Genomic DNA, 16,810 nt, shown 5'->3' with positions numbered 1-16,810 from the left:
CCCCCAGCTGGGGTGCCCCTGCGGGCGCTGGCGGCTCTCCCCCAGCAGAGCCGGGCTGCGGGCACAGGCCACAGATGTCTCCCCGGGGCCGAGCAGAAGGCCGCCAGGCAGGAGCTGCAGGAGCATGGCCCCCTCCTGGCGTGCGCACCCGCCGCAGGGAGATGCCTGCTGTCATTTAGCTCACCCAGCAGGAAGGGAGGAAAGGCTGGGAAGCGGCATGTGCTGCTGTGGCGAGGGGATGCTGACTCAGGGAGGGGCAGGAGAAGCACAGCCCCATCTTCCTGGGCAGGAGGGAGTGCCGCCTCTGCACATTGGCCCAGCGGGTGCTGAGCAATGGCAGGGCACCTATAAAAGCTCTGCCTCTGCCGGGCTCTCCCATCCACTGCTCTGGACACCTTCTCCTTGGGGAAGAGGGTAAGTCTGAGAGCGCTTCTCCCCCGGGTCTCCTGCTCTGGCCCCGGCTCCTCCACCCCGGGCTCTCTGCTCTGACGCTCTCCTGCATTCTCTGCCCTCTTCCACAGCACCATCCCAGACCGCACCAAGATGTCTTGCTACGACCTGTGCCCACCAAAGACCAGCGTGGCCGTCCCGCAGCCCATCGCCGAGAGCTGCAACGAGCTGTGCGCCCGCCAGTGCCCCGACTCCACGGCCTTCATCCAGCCGCCCCCCGTGGTGGTCACCTTCCCCGGCCCCATCCTCAGCTCCTTCCCCCAGCAAGCCGTGGTGGGCTCGTCCGGAGCCCCCGCCTTTGGGGGCTCCCTGGGGCTGGGGGGCCTCTACGGGGCCGGGGCCACGCAGGGCTCGGGGGGCCTCTGCACCTTTGGCAGACCCTACGCTGCTCCCGCCTGCAGCCCTTGCGTCCTGCCCCGCTACACCAAGAAGCTCTGGGACACCTGTGGGCCCTGCTAGACACAGCCCAGACCCACGCGCTGCCCCCGCACCCCACGCCAACACCACCACCACCACCCCCCCGCAGGGCTGAGCTGGCGGGCGGGCGGCACTGAGCAGTGCTGAGCAGCCCCATCCATCGCCTGGGCAGTGGCAGTGCCGCACACCCGTGGCCCTTCCCTGCCCTCTTCTCCTGCCCTCTGCTCTCCTCCCCTGCCCTCTCCTCACGGCTCGTGCTGCCCAAAGGGGGCACGTGCATCCAGAAGCGATGCTGTGGAGAAGAGCCCTCTGCCTGCCCCAGCACGGGGCATGCAGCCTCTCTGGGTCTCGCCCACCATCTCTCTGACAATCTTTCCTGCCTCTTCGGGCTCAATAAATCTTTCCTGCAGCCAAGTCATGTGTTTTTGTGTCCTTGTTTTGAGTTCACTTCTTGATTTGACTACAGATGTCTCTTCAAGAAATTTGTGCATAGATATACATATGTATGATTAAGGATATATATTTGGGCCATAATATTCTTATGTTAGAAGGTGGTGTCTCAGCTACTGCTCATGCTCTTCTCGAAGTAGGAGTGATGCCGCCCTCTCACTCACCAAAACTTTTCACTTTTTAAAGACTGCTCTTGAATCACACTCAGGGATCTTGTAATTCTCTTGGGCGAAAAGCAAACACAGATCATCCTTTTCTTAGTTTCATTTATGATGACCCACCCCACAATATTGTTTTACCTTTTACTGTCATACATGTGCGATTAATTAACTTGAGATTGGTGCCACTTAAATTTCTTGGATTCACCTTGTCTTTTGTAGACATAGTGACACCTTGGCAGTAAAAGCAAAATTGGTTGTTCTCTTCCCCTTGGTTTTACTGGTTCTGCTTATATTACCACTACTTTCCGGTATTCTGTATCTACTATGTATTGACTCATGGGTATGCAGTCTCCCAATACCTTACCACCAGCTATTTGGTGCCACTCAGAGAATTTTTCCTCTTCTGTCACTTCTTCCTGATTATAGCCTGTGTTACACCAAATCTTTTCTCCGTAGTCAGCATGGCTTTGCCCTGTATTACCGAAGATCGTACCGTTACTGTTACTCCCATCAGTTAAGCCATCTCGTTTTTCCAGTCTTAAAGCCTGATTCCCTTCTGTTTAATGCCACTCAGCTTTATGTTATCAGCACACAAAACAGAGTGCTCCCAAATTATGTGCCAACGCCATTAATGCAAAGAAATAATTAGAGGTTTTCTGACTGATCCTTGAGTGACCAATGTAGTAAACTCCCTCCATTCCTATAACTCCCATATAACATTAGACGCTGACAGAAGTGGTATCTCTCCGCACTATTTTGCAATCAGACATGAGCTCACCCTGTACAGGCAGCCAGCCCAAATAGAAGCTTGGTAATCATGTTAGCTGGGTGATAATAGCTCTCAACAATCTTGTTATCTTGGGCTAGGCACTTGCTCTCTGACACAATACGCATCTAATTGGGTGCTGGCTGGTGCCTGCCTGGCACTGCCTCGTTGGGAGACTCAGTGGAAAAGTCAGCAGTCGGAGCTCAGGTGTTCTGCTGCGATTGCGTATGATTTGCACTGAAGCACCTCTCAGAGGCTGCACGTGAGATTAAGGATCCTGGTGTCGAGCAGCAGAGAAACAGAGAGGGAACCAGGCATCCGTGTTGTGTAAAGCTGTCCCAGAAACCGCCCTTGGCCAAACCAGTTGGGAGGATGGAAGGTTTTGCTCAGCACAGGAGGGGTACCTGAGCCAAGAGGCACAGGGCTGGTGTGGCACAAGCCAGAAGGTTGGTTGCTGAGCTCCTGGGAATTCAGCAGTGTCCTTACCTCAAGCTGTGTGAGGATGGGGAGCAGCAGCAGGGATGAAGAGCCGTTTCTTTGTGCCCAAAAAGGCAGGAGCCTTTCTTCTCCACCGCACCTGCTGGGGCTCTTCCCACAGCCCAGGCACTTGTGGGGCAGGAGCTGGGCTCTGCAAACTCCAGTTCCTTCCCAGAGCTTTCCCCAAAACCCCAGGACCATGAGGGCAGGCAATACTGGGACATGGAGGATGAAGAGGGCAGAGAGAGGACAACCTTTCAGTGAAAGGCTTTTTTTGGTCAAAATACTCTCAATGAGTATTTGTTAATCAGTAAAAATAAAATAGTATTTTCTTAAAATAAAGGCGAGATTCACGAGTACTATAGACTAATTTTCATTTCAACTTATTAGTGCTTGTAGCACACAGCCACCTGATATATCCAGTTACATTTGGCAGAGGGGGGTATTGAAATTGCCTGTTAAAATCAGATTTGTTGTTGCATGACACTGGCAGAGGGTTGAGACCAAGAAACTGTACCTTCATGCACGGGGCTTTTCTTTGCAAGAGTCTCAGCGAAGTAATAGGTAAATCCTCTGTAACACGTCAGTTGCTATTCTTTCCACTTCACCCAGCTGACTTAACAGAACTCAGCCAAAACTTCCCTGAGGCAATTGTTATCACAGCAGTGACTAACAAAAAAAGAAGAGGTAGTGCTTGATCTTTGCTCATCAGTTACCTATCTTAAAAATTGTTTCCCCATTGTCTACCTTCCACCTATTGTTCCTTTTCAGAATACGCTTTGACAGAACTTCAGGCCATGTTTTTTTGCTCTGTCATTGAACACAGTTTGATGATTTCTAGTACCTCATCGGGGAAGATGTAAAATTAGAAGGAATTTCAGAACAAAATTAACTAGTGAAAAAACATTGGACTAAGTACTGGAAGTCTGACACCTAGAAAAATTAGTGTTGGGGGGGCAACAATTTCAGCTCATAACAATGAAAGACTGGGAAGACAGGTTTCTTAGCAGGACTGTGCATGGCCAGGGCTGGGGGCTGTCCCCAAAGAGCTGGGGCTGAGAGATGGCCCTGGCCCGGCTGGCGGGGACCACGTGCAGGGCGAGGGAGCCGCGCAGCCCACGCTGGGCATGAGAGGACAAACGGAGAGGCAGGTGTGGGATGCAGGCTTGTTTTATTGCATTGGAGACAGACAGAGAAGGCAGAGGCAGGCAGGTTTTCCCCCACTGCATCTTGGGAGGTGTTCCTTCAGGCTTCTCCCAGGCAGTGGTCCTTGCAGAGAGCAGCAAGTGCCCTGTGGGACAATGGTGGAGTTGCACATCTGGACATGGGCAGCGGCAAGGAGAAGAGATGAAGCAAACGAAGAAGGAAATGAGAAGTGTAATTTATGGAGCTATTCTGACTCCCCTGTATTAAGTGGAAGTCTTTGATGGTCTGCCCCTTACTCGGGAGCTCAGTTGAGGATCAAGACTGTATCATCCATTTCCCAGTCATTCTTTAGTCAAGGGATATTTCTGTAGGATCTAGCACGGCCCGCAGCTCCCACGGCGGTACCTGCTGTACCGGTAGGAGGAAGGGCTGCAAGAGCCAGAACTGTAGGATCTACCATAGCCATACAGACCCCTGTAACCCAGGGAGGAGCCCCCATAGCCCCCCAGACCCCCATAGCCCAGGGAGGAGCCCCCATAGCCCCCCAGACCCCCATAGCCCAGGGAGCCATAACCCCCATAGCCAAGGGAGCCCCCATAACCCCCAGAGCCCCCAAGGATGGGTGCTCCAGAGGACCCCACAACTGAACCCTGGGGGAAGGAGCTGAGGATGGGGCCGGGGAAGGTGACGACGACTGGAGGTGGCTGGATCACAGTGGTGGAGTCCGGGCACTGACGGACGCACGGCTCGTTGCAGCTGTCAGCGAGGGGCTGGGGGCGGTAGACGCCGCAGGCGGAGGTGGAGCACAGGTCGTAGCAAGCCATCTCGCAGGGATGGAGGTCAATCTACAAGAGCTGATTTTACCAAGTACAAGACATTATTTACATACATAAAAGTGCTATAGAAGTAGCTGCCTTTCCTCAGACAGAGGTGCTTTGAAGTACACCAATTTACTCATCTCTATTAGAAATGAAAATTGAAGCAGAATAGCAAAATTATTTGCTCAGATGCTTTGGTGAGTCAGTGGATCAGCAAGAACTGGGATTCCAGGAATGGAGCATGTTGTTATGCATGATTTCATGACTCTAACTCTTCATTCCCACTGATCTCCTTTGTGCTGAGCCTTGTGAGAACAGGGATTACAAGCCACTGTCTATTCAGATTTGCTCAGTAACTTGTTTGATGAGACCATTACAAGGGAATTGCAAAAATTATTGTCCCCAATTTCCAAACATTGAATCAGGGCACTGAGATATTTACAATTAGCTTAACACTACGCTGTTTTCATTCTGGGCTCTGAACTCTTTAGAAAAAATTTCACCCTAAACAACTTGCCCCCATTAAGATGAGAAACCCAGCGCTTCGTCTGTCAGCTTCTTAAATTCCCTCCAAGACCCCTCTTTCTCTTAATGAAGTAAATTTCTTACAGACCATTTTCAACAGCTCTCAATTCCTCTCTGTCCCCTTCTCTATCTAAGCCAGTGCTTATAAAATATTAAATACCATCAGTGCCACTGATGGTATTTGTGCCCATTTATCTTGAATTAATGTAAAAACACCTTGAGCGATCTGTAGTAGAATAAACTGGAGAGAACAGAAGGTCTGCTTCTAAGCTCAGCATTTCCCTGTGAACCATGAAGATTTAAACTCTTTCAAATAATTTCCAGTTACCCGTATAAACAAAGAGGGAAGAAGAATGCATATTGACCTAGTCACATCATTTCTTCACCTGATGGAAGTGAACTAATAATGACCTTAATTTTCTGTCTTATCAAGAAACTTTTTCGCTTTGAAATTAAATGCCAACCCTGAATGCAGAGAACAGATGTCCATAACACTTATAACCGTTTTTGTAAGCTTTATCTTTTCACCTAACATCATACCCACTAGTTCTTAATGGAAGAGACCATCCTAGATTAAACTGTAGGACAAAGGCCTATTCCAACAGTTGTAAAGAGCAGATTCAGACTTACCCAATATGCTGTGAAGAACGAATGAAGAGAAGGGGTTGGAAGAACCTTGAGTGAAGAGAGCTTTTATACAGTTCAGACTGCCCGAGGGATGAGAAGCTGGTTTTGTGAATGTGGATCCAATTAGTTGACACAGCACATTTTTTGTATTGATAGCTCCACAAAGTGATGAAATTGTTTCATGCTCTGTTTTTGTTTATTACCCGATTTCAATTATCATGTAACATAACACATGCATTACATCACGCAAGATTCTTTCATCTAAAAGAGTGATGGGTGAAATTAATGCATCTTTCATCCTAAAACATGATTCATGAAATTAATATCAGTTTTCTATTCTCTTTGGAGTTGCACCACATAGTAAGCTGCTTATACACAGATATTCTTCTTTTACTGCCTTATGTGACAACTATGCCCAGACATTTATCAGAAATAACCTGCTGTGAGGTGTTTCTTTCAAAGTCCCTTACATAAGTTTTCTCTCTTCTTAAAGATAAAATACAGCCTACCATTAAATCCTCAGGAGGGCAGGCAATATTTTTTGTGTGCTTAGGTTTATTTCTGAGATATGATAAAATTCATATTGGAATCTCAATACTCTCTGAATCAAAGTATTTTGTGAGCATTCCCGAATACACAGAGGCAGATGTCCAAAACAACCTTATGTTTTAAGTAACCCTCAAACTACAGCTTAAAGCTGAATTTAGACCTGAACAGAGAGTTATTTATATTTAATATAAACTGCTGAGACTTCCTGCTTATATCAAAGACCATTTACAGGTATTAGAGGATTTCTGCGACTCTTATTTCACTTGCATATCCAATAGATAAAAGCAACCTTTTAGATATCGAAGTGTCTAAAGTATCGTCAAAGTGACACCAAAAGGTGGACAGATTCCCAGTGACTATCTGAAATCAGAAACAGTCAGGGACACTCCAACTTTCAGCTCAGTTTAATCCACACATTTGAGAGTGTAAATTTTCCTGAAGTTTCCTTTAATTTCTAGTTTGCTCCTCAGAAGTCCTTGATCCTGGACTACAACTGATCTTGCAGCTAATCCCATCATTGATGGCATCTCTCAGTAGAGAGCAATTATGAGGTGGGAATCCACTGGGAAAAGCAAGTGCTGGCTTTTGCTGAGGTTTCTTTCTTTGTTGATGCCATTATTGTAATACTATATCATTATCATGGTTATCACAATCGTCAACGTCATTATCTTCAGGCCACATATTATTTCTAAATTATGAGCTTTTCCAAATCTGGAGATACATATGGAGATTTCCTGTGCTACAATACTGGGGGGGGGGAAAAAAAAAAGAAAAAGCCATCTCAAAGTTTTACAAGAACATTGCAAGGGATTTTCAAATACCTCATGAACACTCATTACCAACATGTACATACTGTGTCATAATTATATAAAAAGTACGCCTGGATGCATACACCCCAATATTATGAGAGATTATCACATTAAAATAGGGAAGTTAAGGGCACTCGGGTCTTTCCCATAATCATTTCATGGTTTATAACACTTTTTTTGGACCTTCCTTTCTTTGACTTTAAAAATAAAATATATCTTATTTTTTATTAAAGTGCACATTGGTCCGGAAACAGAAATCTGCTTACATTAATGGAACTATTAGCCAAAAAAAACAAACCCAACCACCAAACCCAAAAAACAGGATACAATGGGGTCTGTCCTCATTGTGTCTGTCTTCATTGTGAGGGGTCTGGAGGACAAGTCTTATGAGGAGTAACTGAGGGACCTGGGGTTGTTCAGCCTGGAGAAGAGGAGGCTGAGGGGAGACCTTATCACCCGCTACAACTACCTGAAAGGAGGCTGTAGAGAGGTGGGAGCTGACCTCTTCTCCCTGGTGACAAGTGATAGGACAAGAGAAAATGGGTGCCAGTTATGCCAGGCGAGGTTTAGGTTGGATATTAGGAAAAAAATTTTCACTGAAAGGGTTATCAAACATTGGAAGAGGCTGCCCAGGGAAGGGGTGGGTTCACCATCCCTGGAGGTGTTTGGGTGGAGGGTAGATGTGGTACTTGGGGACATGATTTAGAAGTGGTTTTGTCAGGTTAGATTAATGGTTGGACTTGATGATCTTAGAGGTCCCTTCCAACCTCAGCAATTCTATGATTCTATGAAAGAACACAGAAAATCAGTTTCCACAGACTTGTGACTGCCAGCTGAAATATTTCTCTGTACCCGTGACTGAAAGACAACTAGTAGAGAACCGACCAAAAGCCATTAAAAGATGCTTCTGATTATTGCGTTTGCCTTGTATTGAGTAGCTGGAGGTAGAATTGCTAAGCCCGCAGAAAGAATGTTTTTACCCTTATTTTTTTGTCTCCAGCCTTCATTTTGAGATCCCAAAAGAAATTCCATTTTGTGTCCAGGTATACTGTGGATTACACTAAAAGACCTGTAACTGGACAAAAGAAATGACTGTCCTCCTGTCATCCTCATTATGCAGGACTCTCAAATAAATCAAGTCAGCTTACTTCCTCCCCTAATGCTAAAGGGAGCAATGGAATAATAAAAAATAATTCCATGTGTAAAGCCAGGAGATAATAAAGAGGTTTGTGGTGCAGTGTGCATGTCACGCTATGTGTGGGTTTGAAGCGCCTGCAACGCACAAGCAATAAGCAAAAACAATTTCAGCACTTTGAGAAACTACGTGTCCTACAATTTGGGGTTGGTACCTAATTATGAACTCACGCATAGGATGCCTAATGTCCTCCAGGCAATCGACAGAGCTGTATAAAAGCTCACTGCATTAGGTCTTTCTATCCACTTCTCTCGTCTCACTCGCCTTCGTGAATTGGGTAAGTCAGATTTCTCTCAGACTTTGCTAAACTGATCTTGCTGTCAAGAACCCATGACTTGAATTTAGGACCAAGTCCTCTTCAGTTGCTGCCAGTGATCTGTAGACTATTTGCTGCTGGAAATCATATTTGTCTTCTCATTTGTTACCAGGTCCTGTAAAGATAGGCTACAGAAGAGGGTTATATAAAGCAGTATTGAATCTCAAACTTGTAATGTTTTAGCACTTTAAAGAATTCCTTGACTATTGTAACAGATAAAGAATAGTTGATATACATGGTTGGATATGGCTGCATTTAGCAGAGTTCTGTTGAGTTTATAACAGGGAAGATCAAACTTAATTAATAGAAACCACCAACTAATAGTAGTGTAATACTATCAAGGGTAGCTCATCTGGAAATACCAAAGATACAATTGAACAGGACATGACTTTGTCATACTAAAGTCAAAACTAGCCTCCAGGTTACAGTGCTAGGAAAAATAGTTATAGAAAATACATTTACTTCTCAGATTTAGTACTGATACCCTGTTGAACTGCTTCATCATAACCTGATGTTTGATATTTATTTATTGTTAACCAAAATGACCATGTTTTACAGACTGAATTCCATCCCTGCGAGATGGCTTGCTACGACCTGTGCTCCACCTCCGCCTGTGGCGTCTACCGCCCCCAGCCCCTCGCTGACAGCGGGAATGAGCCGTGCGTCCGTCAGTGCCCGGACTCCACCACTGTAATCCAGCCACCTCCAGTCGTCGTCACCTTCCCCGGCCCCATCCTCAGCTCCTTCCCCCAGGGTTCAGTTGTGGGGTCCTCTGGAGCACCCATCCTTGGGGGCTCTGGGGGTTATGGGGGCTCCCTTGGCTATGGGGGTTATGGCTCCCTGGGCTATGGGGGTCTGGGGGGCTATGGGGGCTCCTCCCTGGGCTATGGGGGTCTGGGGGGCTATGGGGGCTCCTCCCTGGGTTACAGGGGTCTGTATGGCTATGGTAGATCCTACAGTTCTGGCTCTTGCAGCCCTTCCTCCTACCGGTACAGCAGGTACCGCCGTGGGAGCTGCGGGCCCTGCTAGATCCTACAGAAATATCTCCAGTGAGGTATAACTGACAAATGAGGTGTAATGGTTTCACAGCTAAAGAGGTCTGAGCCTCTGCTCTTCTGTTCCAAGACCACGGAGCTGTACCCCTTCAGCACCTTTTGAATTTCTCCCTTCTACTTTCAGTTTCTGCCTTGATGCTTCTCCTGTCACATTTCCATATTGCCTGCAGTAAATATATAACAAACTTGGTCAAAATGGTTCCTGCTTGTTCAAATCAACAGCTAAGACTCAGGACAAAAGAAGAAGGAAAAAAAAAAAAAAAGATCAAACATATGTGAATGTACCCCTGACTGGAGAACAGTTTCATGCTTCTTGGAGACTCTGAAAATGTATTCCTTTCCTCACTATCATTAAAAATTTATTGCATCAAAATTGCCATGTTCTGGTGTTCTTTTCTCATGTTTTTACCCTTGTTATTTGTCTTCGGAGAAGTCTAAGCTGTGCAGCTGACAGTAACAGTCTAAACTATGTAAATGAAAGTCCTACCAAAAAAAATCAGAGATTTCAAATGGACAGAGGCAGTGCAAAGCCCTCAGCACAGAAGAAACTACGGTCTTGCCCTCCCCATTTTTCAGATAAAGATTCTCGACATTTTTCAAGAATTTGGCTTCTTGCTTGTACATCCGCTGGTTACAGATTAGCAGTGGTAGGGAAACAAAACAGTAGCTTATTAATTTTAAACTCCATCCTATAAACATTAGACTTCAGTAAGAATTTCTTCCAAGTTAGTCTTGGAAATCTCCTTTGAAGTTCAAGTCTCCTTGAACTTTAGATTCTCACTCAAATACTTGATCTCTGTCCTCAGTAACAGGCTCTGCAGAAAGTTGAACTAATTTTCTGGCAAATCCATAAAGAAAGAAGTTTTTTGGACTGGACACCAGAACTTTTAAATCTGAAGCGTGGGTAATGGTCTTTCTGTATAATTGTGAAATTTGAGGTGTTGGATGTTTTTTGGACAGAAAACCATCTACTCCATAGGGCTGCCCTGAAGGCTGATACAGGTACGCCAGCAAGAATGCCTAGAACAGACAGAACAGAGTTATGGTGCCTGGAAAGCTTAAAAGGTAGACAAAGTCCTAAGCCCAGACACATATCCTCAACACTGTTGTGTTTCCCAACTCCTCCTGCATAGGAAATCATCACAAGAGAACCCCTCATTTTCAGCAGCTTTAACTTTCAGCCTGTCCCATGTTATTCCTCATCCAGAAGGCCCATTAGATAGAGACAGCCTACCTACCTCTGAGGAGCTCTTTTCCTTGTTGCAGCTGAAGAAACCCTCTCCCTCTCCCTCTCCCTCTCCACAGCTCCATGCCAAAGCCCTTCACCACTCTCTCCCCACCTACCTAAATCCCTTCTGATTCAGAACCATCCCTCCCACATGTGGGCCTCATCTACCACCCTTTTCCCCACAATCTGCTTTGAATCCAGCCTCAGCTGAGCCACCAGCTCTGTTCCTGCTATAAGCAGCAAAGTCGTTCAAATGGCTCATTAGGGAATGGAGGGTTTGTGTGGTTTCTTTCTAAACACAAGGCTATTATTGTAACCCAGGCCAGCTGGGGAGGGAGGATCCCTGCTCCCAAATGTGTGCACTGAGGGCAACAAAGGGTGATTGCCTTCATTGAGAGCTGGCCCGTTTCAGCTATGTTTTTGAACCATAGAATCATTATGGCTGGAAAAGACTTTTAAGATTATCAAGTCCAACCATTATCTAGCTCTACCAGGTCCACTTCTAAACCACCATATCTAGATGGCTTTTAAATACATCCGAGGATGGTGATTCAACCACTTCCCTGGGAAGCCTGTTGCAGTCTTTGATAACCCTTTTAGTGTAGAAGTTTTTCCTAATATCTAACCTAAACCTCCCCTGATGCAACCTGAGGCCATTTCCTCTTGTCTGATCAGTTGTACCTTGTGAGAAGAGACTGATGCCCACCTCTCTACAACCTCCTTTCAGGTAGTTGTAGAGAGCAATAAGGTCTCCCCTGAGCCTCCTTTTCTTCAGGCTAAACAACCCCAAGTCCCTTAGCCTCTCCTCATAAGACTTATTCTCAAGATTCTTCACCAGCTTCATCACCCTTCTCTGGACCCTCTCCAGCACCTCAATGTCCTTCTTATACTGCAGGGCCCAAAATTGAACACAGTACTCAAGGTGCGGCCTCATCGCACTCAGATGAGTCTGAGCCTCATTCTATGTAAGGATGTGAGTTTTCCCCATCTACAGAGAGGATGGTTGTATATCCATAGCAGAAGAAATTAAAACCAAAAGTTGATTTGTTTGATGCAGAGTAGAGTCACTTTAATGAGAAATAGACATTCACAGAAAAGCATTGTAGAATATCAAGAATATGCATCAGGGTGCAGGCAATTCCTTCCATAATTGTTGTTATTCAGTTGGACAGTGAAGTGCCATTTTATAAGAATATAAATTACTTGTTTTACCCCACCCATTATATATATAGATGGAAAAAAGCCCAAAAGACCATGAGTAAAGGGTGAAGAAATTAAAGACATGTTCCATGCTCCCAGCTCCACTGCAGTGGGGTGGCAGCAATCAGGACTTCACAACATCTCCTTGGAGACCACTGCTGTGGATCAAGATTGTATCTCGCAGTTGCCGGTTATTCCTTACTCAGGGGATATTTCAGTTGTGTGTTTAGCAGGGCCCACAGATCCCACGGCTGTACCTGTTGGACCAGTAGGAGTAAGGGTTGCAGTTGCTAGAGCCATAGGATCTACCGTAGCCGTACAGACCCCCGTAACCCAGGGAGCCCCCATAGCCGTACAGACCCCCATAGCCCAGGGAGGAGCCGTAGCCCCCATAGCCCCACAGACCCCCGTAGCCCAGGGAGCCATAGCCCCCGTAGCCCCCAAGGACGGGTGCTCCAGAGGATCCCACAACCGAATCCTGGGGGAAGGAGCTGAGGATGGGGCCGGGGAAGGTGACGACGACTGGAGGTGGCTGGATCACAGTGGTGGAGTCTGGGCACTGACGGACGCACGGCTCGTTGCAGCTGTCAGCGAGGGGCTGGGGGCGGTAGACGCCACAGGCGGAGGTGGAGCACAGGTCGTAGCAAGCCATCTCGCAGGGATGGAGGTAAGCTGCAACACATGCCAATGGTTAGAGTAAGTAGAAGACAAAGACTTCAAAATTCAAGAATTTACATTGAAGTAACGAATACAGGATTTTGAGTAAATAAATTGATTTCCCACTTTGCAATCATAACCCTCATTTTTCAAAAAGCAGATTTTTGAAAGTTCTCTAAATATCTACACATACAGAAGCATATGGGAGATGTTAAGCCTAACTCTGAAAGTGGTGTCCCTCACGAACATCCTGCGAAGATCTTAGATATATTTATATACATTAAACTGAAAACTGAGAAGCAAAGACAGAGAGAACAGAGTGACTTTGTCCAAGGGCATTTTATGAGTCACTCGGAAAGCTTGGATTTGGGTTCAGGAGGTTTACAGGAGATCTAGTTTATATATAACTTAATTACAGTAGCTTCTTCTTCCCACTCATCCCAGTTTTGATGAGAGTTGTCGGAACAACAGATTATAGGATTGTCACTGCCCAGATTGCTCAGAAAGCTGTTTGACAAGACAATAAAGGACAGATAGTTGTGTTATTATCCCAGTTCCCACCTATACAGCCACCATATGGATACAGCCTGGACAATTTCAATATAAAAAGCTTTTTAGTCCCTAATGTCTTTCAAAAAACTCATTTCAAATTATTATTCCTTGGAAAAACAAGTAATCCTTGGTAAACCCAAGAATTCATCCCTTATTTTCCCCTCTAAACTTAGTTAATTTCTCTGAGCGTGATTTTACTCTTCTCCACCCACTATGTCCTGCAAGTCCTCAGCAATGTTCTGAGGAACAATATGAAAGCAAAAAAGTAAAGGACAGCCAGAAGATTTGCTGTACTGGGACAACACACACAACTTTCCCAGATGCACCGCTCGTTCACCTCAGATTGCATGAATGGCTGCAGTGGTGATGCCTGTATTAAATGATGAACCTAATATGCAAATTCTGGAATAAGTTAAATGCATTGAAGTAAGGATCATAGAATATCTCAGGCTGGCAGGCACCCATAAGGATCATTGAGTCCAACTCCTTGGTCCTTGCAGGACTACCTAAAACTAAGACAGATGACTAAAACCATTGTCCAGTCACTCCAGGGTCCAGTGTTTCTGACTCTGAGAACTGCAGAGAGCCCCACACACCAAATAGGTGTATCTGCCACCCCAGAGCCAGCATTAGAATCTCTGTCCCAAGACAATGCAGATACACTCAACAGTATGGATGGTGGACATCAACTGAAGTTGAAATGAGCAACAAAAAAAGATACATTGGCAGCAATAGAGCAGAATCAGACTTACCCAAGTCACCAAGAAGTCAAGAGAAGTGTTTGGAAGAGCTGTGAGAGAGAAGAGCTTTTATATCCGAGCAGCTGGAGGTACAAGATCAACATTGGTTGCCCGCCCCAATTTCAAACACATGTAACCCATCGAGATGATGAAATTGCTGTGTTCATTATTGGGGTTTATGAGTCCTTTCAAATTTGTTTGTAGTAAGGACCTAAACACTACTTTAGATTATAGCGAAAACTTTCATCTTGTGACGACTTGGGGAAAATTAACACCTGGCATCATTCCAGTCACTTCCTTGAATTTACAACAGAAATTATGAAGCCAGCTCCTCTTGTATTAACTTAACACCTGGAGAGTGTCTCATGGGTTTACCAGAAGTACAAACTGCTGTCATAAACAGGATTTTTGTTTAAGTACATATAATTCATAATACAACCTGACAGGACAGAAGTTAACACTATCAATGTGATATGCAGAAAGGTCGGGGGTGGTTTCTGTGTGTTTTAGCTTCCCCACCTACAGCTGGGGGCCACGGCACCCTTGGGAGTCAGTGGTGTTTTCCAGTAGTATTTGACATGGGCTGTAATGGGGACAATTCATCCCAGAAGAGAAACAGGAGCTCCAGAGACCTACAACGTATGCTTCAGACTCTAAATAGGGCTTATGTGGAAGTTGAAATTTAACCTTGAGCAGAAAAAATGGTGAAATCCTTCATTTTGGAGTGCTGGGAACTCTATTTATGCAGATATGAACTGAATCATTTTCTCCATCCATCAGTCACTCAAAGAGTTGTGTTTTCTTACAAAAATGTGTAGGGCTAAGTCTGCAGAATTTCATAGAATCGTAGAATTGTCTCGGTTGGAAGGGACCTTTAAGATCATCAGATCCAACCATCAGCCTAACACTGCCAAAACCTCCACTAAACCATGTCCCTCAGCATCATGCCTGCCCATCTTTTAAACACCCTCAGGGATGGTGACTCTACCACTTCCCTGGGCATCCTGTTCCAATGCTTGACAGCCCTTTCTGTGAATAACTTTTCCCTGATATCCAATCTAAACCCACCCTTTCACACAGGAGACAGAGAGGAAGCCTTTATCTTCCTCAGGCTTCCTTTTGTTTTTTAAGAGATAAACAAGGAATGAGTTTCTGAAGTTAACCGAAGCTACAAAGGGATTGGAGATCCCAAAGAGACTTTTTCCAGGTATTGTTGGTTTGGTGTTATCAGTACAAAGACTGTGTATTGAGAATATTTAACAGTCCTGAGGAAACCCAAGCATTTTTCAGTACAAAAGTATCCTCTGGTGCAAAATTGAAATGTAGCAGAAGTGCTTTGAATTATTGACTTTGATTCTCAGGAATTCATGACCTCCTGTGATACACTATTGTTGCTGCAAGCCAGAAGTCTGGAACAGGGCTGAGCTGGCAGTTTCTGCAAACAGGGAACAATTATGAATTTGGAACACACCACGCAAAACAAAGGCTGGTTCTTCCCTTGTTTACAGATGTGTTATTTTAATACTGCAGACTCAATGACATAGATTATCTCTAAATTATGAGGTGGGTTTCTCAGCCTTTGAGGTGGTTAGGAGTTTTTTTGGACAATAATATTTTCAAGCTTCCAGGGAGCAAGTCTTTTCAAATGCCGCAAAGTATCCACTAATGGTTTGAGAATGCATTCTTACAATCAGATTAAAGGCATGTACCTGGATTTAGGTGCCTGGCAATTATGGAATGACATCACATTAAAATATGTAAGTCAAGGTATTTGTGTCCTTGATATAATCAGTTCCTGGCAGAATACTGGGGATTTGTGCATCTTCAGTTTTTCTTTCAATGTAGAAGGATAGAATGAAATATAAACTTTTAAATAAAATACAGCATTTCATAAGCCATATAATCAGTCTAGCTTTACCTTTTTCAGTTGCACATCAGACCACAGAAACAGAGGATTTGGTTATTTTCTTGAGATGTTACGGTTTTATCAATGTTCAGCCTTTACCCATGTAAATGATTTCTCTGTCATGGGTTATCTCCAGATTGCTTTAGCAAGCTGCCACCAGCCATATTCCATTTAATTTTCTTTCTCAGTATGTCTTCTATATTGCCTGATCTGAAGATGGATCTAAAGATGGATCCTTGGGGGTGACAAATGCCTCAAAAAGAAAGGGCCTCATGATATTTAGAACAGAAATGTTGAGTATTAGTTTGCCTTTGGACTCCAAACTGGGTTGAAACACAGTGGGAGAGACCTGTCTGAGTAGTTTAAAACAGATGTTCTACCTCTGCGTTTTGCTTAAAATGGTCTGAAGGACTTGACAGTGTTTGAGAACAAGACAGGAAGGGTAATCCACGGCTGAATGCACAACAAAGCAAGCAGGAAGTATTTCCCCAAGTCCCCGGTTCATTAGATGAGGCTAGCATTGTGTTCAGGAGCAAAACCCAAACAAAAGAGAAAACCATTAAAGGACCAGAAGATGTTTTCTGTGGCTTCCTTTGGGTGCCTGTTAAGTAGCTGAGAGTGCAAATGATAAAGATAAAAATGACGACCCCAAAGTCGCTCTAATGAACTCCACTTTATCTCCAGGTATCTTACAGCCTGGATTTAATGGAAAACTCTGTGCACATCGGGTGACCACAGACGCACAGTGAGCAGCCGGGTTTTGCCA

General features: G+C 45.2%; 4 protein-coding genes across 4 annotated transcripts; 2 read left to right on the top strand and 2 right to left on the bottom strand.

Moving 5' to 3' along the window:
* The first annotated feature begins 540 nt into the window (after positions 1-540).
* Positions 541-911, top strand: LOC104293292 (scale keratin-like). The gene has a single exon (XM_009892822.1). It carries the CDS (start codon positions 544-546, stop codon positions 907-909), a length of 366 nt encoding a protein of 121 aa, XP_009891124.1. The 5' UTR covers positions 541-543; the 3' UTR covers positions 910-911.
* Positions 912-4,241: 3,330 nt separating this feature from the next.
* LOC104293189 (scale keratin-like) lies at positions 4,242-4,691 on the bottom strand. The gene has a single exon (XM_009892713.1). It carries the CDS (start codon positions 4,689-4,691, stop codon positions 4,242-4,244), a length of 450 nt encoding a protein of 149 aa, XP_009891015.1.
* Positions 4,692-9,285: 4,594 nt separating this feature from the next.
* On the top strand, positions 9,286-9,735 carry LOC104293096 (scale keratin-like). Its single transcript, XM_009892597.1, has one exon. The coding sequence runs from the start codon at positions 9,286-9,288 to the stop codon at positions 9,733-9,735; it is 450 nt and encodes a 149-aa protein (XP_009890899.1).
* Positions 9,736-12,415: 2,680 nt separating this feature from the next.
* LOC104293004 (scale keratin-like) lies at positions 12,416-12,841 on the bottom strand. The gene has a single exon (XM_009892477.1). The coding sequence runs from the start codon at positions 12,839-12,841 to the stop codon at positions 12,416-12,418; it is 426 nt and encodes a 141-aa protein (XP_009890779.1).
* Positions 12,842-16,810: the final 3,969 nt, after the last annotated feature.

The sequence above is a fragment of the Charadrius vociferus genome, unplaced genomic scaffold, assembly GCF_000708025.1.
Source record: "Charadrius vociferus isolate BGI_N301 unplaced genomic scaffold, ASM70802v2 scaffold900, whole genome shotgun sequence".
Lineage (NCBI taxonomy): Eukaryota > Metazoa > Chordata > Aves > Charadriiformes > Charadriidae > Charadrius > Charadrius vociferus.
The sequence above is the reverse complement of the archived record's forward strand: the minus strand, read 5'-3'. Positions and strand labels throughout refer to the sequence as shown.